The sequence below is a fragment of the Octodon degus genome, unplaced genomic scaffold (assembly GCF_000260255.1).
Source record: "Octodon degus isolate 3935 unplaced genomic scaffold, OctDeg1.0 scaffold00052, whole genome shotgun sequence".
Taxonomy (NCBI): Eukaryota; Metazoa; Chordata; class Mammalia; order Rodentia; family Octodontidae; genus Octodon; species Octodon degus.
This window is the reverse complement of record NW_004524628.1, coordinates 12754503-12762297: the sequence shown is the minus strand read 5'-3', so window position 1 is coordinate 12762297 and position 7795 is coordinate 12754503. Positions and strand designations below refer to the sequence as shown.

At 50.7% G+C, this 7795-nt stretch overlaps 1 protein-coding gene across 1 annotated transcript in view; it reads right to left on the bottom strand.

Moving 5' to 3' along the window:
* Positions 1-7795, bottom strand: part of Lims1 (LIM zinc finger domain containing 1) — a 39427-nt gene that overhangs the window by 5968 nt on the left and 25664 nt on the right. Inside the window, exons 4-8 of the mRNA XM_023717373.1 lie at positions 6057-6123; positions 5185-5305; positions 4795-4944; positions 2982-3132; positions 2496-2665 (exon numbers count right to left, since the gene is read on the bottom strand). Of these exons, the coding sequence (XP_023573141.1) occupies positions 2496-2665; positions 2982-3132; positions 4795-4944; positions 5185-5305; positions 6057-6123 (659 nt within the window). The remainder of the gene's footprint in view (positions 1-2495; positions 2666-2981; positions 3133-4794; positions 4945-5184; positions 5306-6056; positions 6124-7795) is intronic.

Sequence of the window (7795 nt, the reverse complement as noted above, 5' to 3'; positions counted from 1 at the left end):
AAACAAGGGGCAGAAATCCAGCACACCACACCATGCCTTGGGCAATGCACGCGAGGCCGCGGCCAGCTGCCTGAGAACTGGGGTGGTGTACTTCTGTTACTGTGAGCAGCCGAACACTGGGCAGAGGGCAGGCCATTGCCTACTGCCTGCTTGTCGCGGCTGGCTCCTAGGGCCAACATCAGCTGGTGTCATAGCCAGCACCAGGCGCATGGTGCCTGGCATCCCAGCCACTTGCACCGCCCCAACCTGGTCATGAGGACGCGGCCAGTGTGCTCAAGGGAGGAGGAGCAGTCTACCAACTGCTCGCTGGAAATGCTCCAGCTCCAAGGAGCCGAGGCTGGATCCAGGCTTAGAGTAGAAAAAACTGCCATGCGGAGTACACTGAGCTCCACAGAGACAGCTCCAGGGCACGTGAGAGCCGGGCGAGTACTGGGCGACTCTGCACCTCGCTTGTTTTCCTCAAGGAAAACAAGTAAACATGGGCAAAGGAGCGCCTAAGAAGCCGAGAAGACGTCATCCTGTGCATTCATTGCGCAAACTTGGCAGGAGGAGCACAAGAAGCAGCACAAGATGCTTCCATTAACTTCTCAGTTTTCTAAGAAGTGCTCAGAGAGGTGGAAGACCATGTCTGCTAAAGAAAAAGGAAAATTTGAAGACATAGCAATAGCAGACAAGGCTCATTAAGAGAAATCAAAACATTCCTCCCAAAAGGAGAAACAAAAAAGAACTTCAAGGATCCCAGCCCACCCAAGAGGCCTCCTTCGGCCTTCTTCTTGTTCTGTTCTGAGTATCATCCAAAAATCAAAGGAGAACATGTGGCCTCTCCATTGGTGATGTTGCAAAGAAACTTGGAGAAACGTGGACTAACACTGCAGCAGATGACCAGCAGCCACAAGAAAAGAAAGCTGCTAAGCTGGAGGACAGGTAGGAAAAGGACATCGCTGCCTCCTGGGCTAACGGAAGACCGATGCAGCAAAAAGGGAGTTGTCAAGGCTGAGACAAGCAAGACAAAGAAGGAAGAGGAGGAGGAGGAAGATGAAGAGGATGGTGATGACGATCAATTAAGTTGGTTCTAGCGCATTTTTTCTTGTCTAGGAAGCATTTAACCCTCCTGTACACAACTCACCTCTTTTGAAAAAAAAGGATTGAAATGTAGGGCTGTGTAAGATTTGTTTTTAGGGTTGGGGAGATGGCTCAGTAGAATAAGCACTTGCCTGGCAAGCACAAGGTCCTGAGTTCAATCCCTGACTCCACCAAAAAAAAAAAACCAAATTAAAAATAAATAAATTTTAAAAAAGGTGTGTGTGTGTGTATTAAAAAAATATTTGTTTTTATTATTTTTTTTAAAGTTTAGTTTTTTTTTTTTTTTTTTATTTAGTGTGTGTGTGTGTGTGTGGCCAGCTCAGCCCACCAGGGGGCGGGGCTGGCTGGCATGTGGTGCTGGGGGATTGAACCACGGTCCCTGTGCTTTGCCAAGCTTGTTCCAAGTAGGTGCTTTAGACCACCGAGCCATCTCTCCAGCCCAAGATCTGTTTTTAAACTGTACAGTTTTGGTGTTTTTTTTATAATTAACACGCTTCCGAATGTGTCTTTAGCCCTGCCCTGGCGGTATTTTCACAGCCACTAACCTCACCTGGCACAGTCTGGGGTTGTAAATTAGCATGGACATTCAGAGCAGGTTCTTGTTGGTGCACAGTTCATATTAGTTATATATGGGGACGACAGGTTTTCATCCTCAGTTGTCTCTGATGCAGTTTATACAAAATAATTGACATTCTGTTAACTGAATACCACTCTAATTGAAAAAAATAAAAAAAGTTACAACTGCTTTGTTGATATTCTGGATGCTTCTTTCTGAATGCTTCTAAGTAAATATAATTTTTTTTATTAAAAAAAAGAAATAGAAAAAACTGCCATGCAGACATTATTTGGCCAAGTGACAAAACTTCAAGTAAACAGATCAGAGTACCGGACAGCACCAACACCCGCAGCCATGTCGGTGTTGCTGTGCTTCAGAAATGGTCAAGGCTTCGGGTGAGGGACCATGCTGAACTGTCAAAAGCTCACAAGAGACAAAAACAAGCCCATGGGTCTTGCACATGTGCACCCAAGTGCTGGCGGATGAAAAGTCTATGCTTACAAGGGTGATTCGCATGCTGTGCACCAACACACGCAGATGCCGCAGGAAGCGTGCGCTAAGTGAGAGGTGCACGGGGGCTCTCTATTTTTATGTCATAACTTTTCTGGTCTAAAATTATTTCTCAAAAAGTCAAATAGCTGGGCAAGGTGGCACATGCCTATAATCTCAGCACTTGGGAAGCTGAGGCAGAAGGATCGTTTCAAGTTGGAGACTAGCCTGGGTTACAAAGTGAGTTTGAGGCCAGCCTGAACTGCATAGGGAGACCCTGGCTCAAAAAGAAAAAAGAAGGAAAGAAAAGAAAAGAAAAGGAAAGGAAAGAATAACAAGTAAAAAGTATCTCTGTAGACCAGTATACCTTTCCCACCCATGTCCTGGTAGGCAGAGTTGTGTGGAGCGTGAATCCCTACATGGAGGGAGCCCTGCTGTCTGTACCTGGTTGTAGTGGGTTTCGCAGTACGCCAGGCCCTTCCTTTCATAATGGCGATGTCCAAGAAATGGCTTCTCACACTTGGCACAAACAAAATGCTGGAAAAAAATGCACGAGGTCCCTCATTAACTGCTGCACTTTACCACCTACCAAAGTAACCTCAGAGCTGCTCTCTCTTAGAGGAGACACCTGAGCCTCACTGGATGGCATCAAAGGTGGCCCTTCCGACCCCCGCTGAGAGAACAGTGGGCACCTGAGGAGCAGCTGCCATGGGCTTCTGCACCTGGACCAGGCCCTTCCTGCTGCGAGGAGAAGGACAAAGCATACGCCCTCGTCCCAGGGACCAAGTGGCACAGGGCCCAACACCAGCCCCTGCAGGCACCCACCTCTGCCCTTCCAGACCTCGGCGCTCACCTCCACGTGCCACTGCTTGCCCATGGCGTTCACCACGCGGCCCTCGATGGGCCGCCGGCAGGCCCCACAGATGGGCACCCCCATCTTGTCATGGCACGGCAGGCAGTAGAGCTCCCCCTTCAGCTCCCGGGCGTCAGCAGTCAGTTCCTTCCTGCACAAGGGAGGCATTGAGCACTGCGGCCAGAGTGCTGGCTCATGCACTTGCAGGCCTGGAGGAAGTCACTGGTCCGAGGTGTGACTTCCTCTGTCTGCTCTAGAGGTGAGCAGAGCAAGAGGGCCAGGCCTGAGGGGTCTCCAGCTGCTTCTCTTGCTGCGGCGGAGCACGGCAGCCGCAGTCAGTGTCGGCCTCACCACAACACACTGGCCCGCGGCGACTGCACAGTCACGGTGCCCAGCAGCCTCAGTGCTGCCTGCTAAGCTCTTTTCCAACAGTCACTGAAGTCGCAGCTGTCAGAGCCTAGCTTACCGTAAAATGAGCTAAGCAGAAACAAACAAGGACATGCCCAGGCTCCTTTCCCCATGCTTATGTTAGCTATTATTTTTTGCCACAAAACATTTAGTAAAAGGTGGCCCCAACTGGCCAGAGGGACTTGTGTGGATTTTTTTTGGTTTAAATGATCTTCTAGGAGTGACACTAATGAAAAGCGGATGAGAAAAAATAGAGAAGAAAATGTACTCAGTGAGCTAGGTGTGGTGGTGCACGCCTGTAATCCTAGCACTCAGGAGGCTGAGGCAGAAGGGTCACCCGGCAGGCCCCACAGATGGGCACCCCCATCTTGTCACGGCATGGCAGGCAGTAGAGCTCCCCCTCCAGCTCCCGGGCATCAGCGGTCGGTTCCTTCCTGCACAGAGGAGGCATTGAGCACCGCGGCCAGAGTGCTCACGTTTGGGGCCAACATAGGCCACACAGTGAGTTTAAAGCCAGCCTGAATTATGTAGCAAGACCCTCACTGAGAAAAAAAGGGCATAAAATGCTAATTTAGAGATGAGTTAGCTGAACTTAAGCTTTAAAACTTCCTAGTGCTTCGCCTGCTGTCTCTCTCCCTCCCTACTGTCCTTCGGCATGTATGCGCCTATGAACCCCAGCAAGGGATCCTTTCCACACTGTTTAGATGTCAAGGTGGCAGCACAGACCTGCAGCTTCAGCTAGCCAGAGTCTGAGGCGGGGGTGACTGGAACCTAGGAGCCCGAGGCCAGCCTAGGCAGTATCAAGAGACCCATTCAAAATGAAAAGCAAAACTAAAGCTGCCCTAAAACTCATACGCACTATTAACAGCCTAACAAGTCATACAGACTGTTTAAAGACAAGTTAACAATGTAATCGAGTGAAGCACAATTGAAGATAATACCCTCACTATAACAACTGTACAAGTTGTATTTGTAAACAACTCTCCCGGATCCGATGTTGGAAAACACGACGAAATAGTTCTAGGGACAACGGGCCTATTTCAGCGTGGCCTTTCTATCATGCGTAAAGTTAGTCAGGCCTGTAGTTCTGCAGGAAAACAACTTCCTCCTCAGGAGATGCACACACAGTCACCACACCTACAGCTTGCTCTCAAACTCTCTGTGGGGAACAAGGCATGAGCTACTGCATGTGTGGAGCAGGCACACACGCACGTGTGTACACAGGCCCCTGCACACATACTCAGGGTGAGGGAGGGTGCACGGGGAGGAGGTGGGCGGCACCTGAGGCTAGGACATGGTGTGCACCCTGCCTCGCCGGGTGCCCCCGAGGGCCACAGCAAGGGAGTGTGCTCCTCAGAGCAGCAAGAGCCCCGCAGCACGCAGTGACAGGGAGAGTGCACAGTACCCGCAGTTGGCACAGTTGAAGTGGTCGGGATGGTACGGGTCATTCTTGAAGACCAGGGGCTGCTCGTCGATGATGGCGTGGCACTTCTGGCAGACGTACTTCCCCAGGCCCCGGGCTTTCTCTCGATTGTGACAGGGGCGGCACAGGTGTCTAAGAGGGGCAAAATGGAAACTCAGCCTTAAGTCCTTCCTAATCATTAAAAAGAAACATGCTTCTCCTATCTTTAAAAATAAAGCAACCATGTTTTACAAAGATCTCTCCTGAGCTTAACGGTGGAATCAAGGTACTGCTCGACGCTCCATAGGATGCCCTCTACATGCAGGGCCCCCGGGTCCCGAGGGGCCAGGTCCAGCCCCAGAGCACAGAGCCCCTCACCCGCTATAGTCCCACCTGCCAGCGTTCTTCACGAAGCCAATGTCTGCCAGCACCTCCTGGCAGAGGTCGCAGCAGAAGCACTCGGGATGCCAGCTGTTGTTCATGGCCTTGATGACACGACCGATGATGAATTCACCTGAGGAAAGGAAAGGAACAGTGCAAGTCCAGGGGTGCTGTCTGTGCAAAAGCAAACGTGGGGACAGCTGAGGAGGCGCTACCCCCCACGGGAAGTGTCTGACTGGCGTCCCCAGAGTAAGCACACACAGAACACACACGGCCTTCATTTCATGGAGCCCTTGGGCTTGGTCCTGTAATGGCATTTTGGGCCTGTTTCTACCATGTTTGAATCTCGCTTTCTTGTTAATGTCCTGGGCTCGTTTGATGTCTCTGGATATTCCTGGGCATCACTGACAAAGACAACTGAAATCCACAGCATGTTTTCTTCAGTGCTCTGCGGCTCCTCACTGCTCACCCAGGCAGGGCCTGGTGAGCGCCTGCGTCACCGAGCTCTCTGCTGTCCCTACAGCACCAGTTCTTATAATGCGTCCTTCACTAACCCTTTGCACCTGCCACCCAGCTCGCCGGTCCCTAGTGACCACCTGGCAGCCTTCAGGCAACCAGTATGGAGAGCTCTATGGGCCTCGTCCTCACAGAGCAAGTGCCTTGCTGAGGGGGACAACTCTAGCAGGCCCGAAAGCCACCCGCTGTGCCGCCCAGCTCTGTCCAGGACTGGACACTTGGCAGCTGCTGTATGCTGAAACAGGGCAGCTAAAGGACTTCTTAGGATACTTGTGCTGTGAGCACCTAGGCCGTCTCCCGCCGGCACTATAATACCCGGCGCAGCGGATGCACCGGGGAGCTTGTTTCCATTCGGCAGCACAACTCACCACACTGGTGGCAGCAGGGAGCGAAGAGCATCTGGAAGTCGTGCTCACAGTACTTCCTGCCTTCAAACTGGAAGAGAAGGAGGCAAGTGCTGAGGAGACGGCCAGGGCCGTGGCCCGGAAGGAGCGCTCCGCCCTACGAGCTCAGGGCCTGGGCGGGAGGTTGCTGCACACCACCTGCTCCGCTGGGCCGGGGAGACAAGGGGCGCAGAGCCAGGCCCCAGGCTGCAGGCCTGGCACCTCTGGCCTGGGCTTTTCTGTACAAGTTACCTTTCCAAATCGGGCCAAAGCTACAGACCCCTTGGCCCAGAAAACACGCACACATGGACCAACGGCTTCTGCATTTTTAGTCCACACGTGGACTTTTTCTCTGTGTACATAAATATCTACAAAGGGTAAATGTTTGGGCACCCTTTTAATGCTAACGTCTGGAAGTGCCTCCAACCTGCTCAGTACCATCAACAGAGGGTGTAGCTGGCAAGCTCAGGAAGCTGAGGTGGGCGGGCCAGCCAAGCCTGCCTGCACGACACACGACCCATTCAACACAAAACAAGGAAATGAACAAACACTCCTTTTAGCAGCCGGAAAGTATATAGCCTTCATTTTTCTTCTTCTCCTGTTTTCATTCACTCCAGATTTATTCTCATGTATTTCTTACACTTCAATTGGTCACAATCATCTGGCCACACCCAGTAAGTCAAGGTTACACATGACATGAAACTTTCCTGTCTTGCACTAAAAATGGTTCACGAGGGGCAGGAGGGCTCGGCATTAATTCCAGCTCTCCGTTTCGCCTTTGGGGCTGCTTCTCTTTCTAAAGACGGGTGCCTAATCTTTCATGTAAGTCGCACAGATCTTACAGTACTGCCTCCTCTTGAGTCTTCGAGCTCCCCACAAGTTACACAGAGAAGTTGTGCGTTTCTTGACTTATCCCCACACATGGGTTGAGGGGAGTACTAGGGAGCGAACTTGGGACCTCGCGCTTGCCAGGCAGGCTAAGCACGGGGCTACCTCCCCCGCTCCTCCAAAATCCATTTTTTTAAAAAATTTTTTTATTTTTGGCAGAACCGGGGATTGAACTCAGACCCTTGCGCTTGCCAAGGAAGCGCTTATTCCACTGAGCCATCTCCCCGGCTCAAAATCCATTTTTAATGTTGTGTTAGTTGCTGATCCAATTTCTCCCATATAGCTGTACCCTGGAGAACTCGCTTACTGTCAAACCAGCCCAGAAAGTTTCTTCTTGCCCTTCTCCTCCTAGTCTTCTTTTTTTCTTTCTAGCTCTTTTTTTTTGAGACAGGGTCTTGCTACATAGTGTAGGTTGGCCTTGAGCTCGAGGCAATCTTCCTGCGTCAGCCTCCTGAGTGCTAGGATTTACAGATATGCGCCACCACACTTGGATGCTTCGTTTTTAAATTCAAAAGAATAAGCTCTACTATAGTTGGTACAGTGGTGCCTTGGTTCACAAACAACTCTCTCCACAATTCTGGCCACAAACTGAGTCGGATGAGAACAAAATCAAATTTCTCTATAAGGTCATGGTTGAAACTAACATTGAACCTAGCCAGTGAATTTGACTAGGTATGTACAAAACTTGGATGCTTAGCATTTACTAGCAATTAAACTTAGGCATCAAGAATAAAAACTTAAAAAAAAAAAGAGGAAAAGGAGCTGGGGAGATGGCTCAGTGGAATAAGTGCTTTCCTGGCAAGCACAAGGGCCTGAGTTCAATCCCCAGTCCTGCC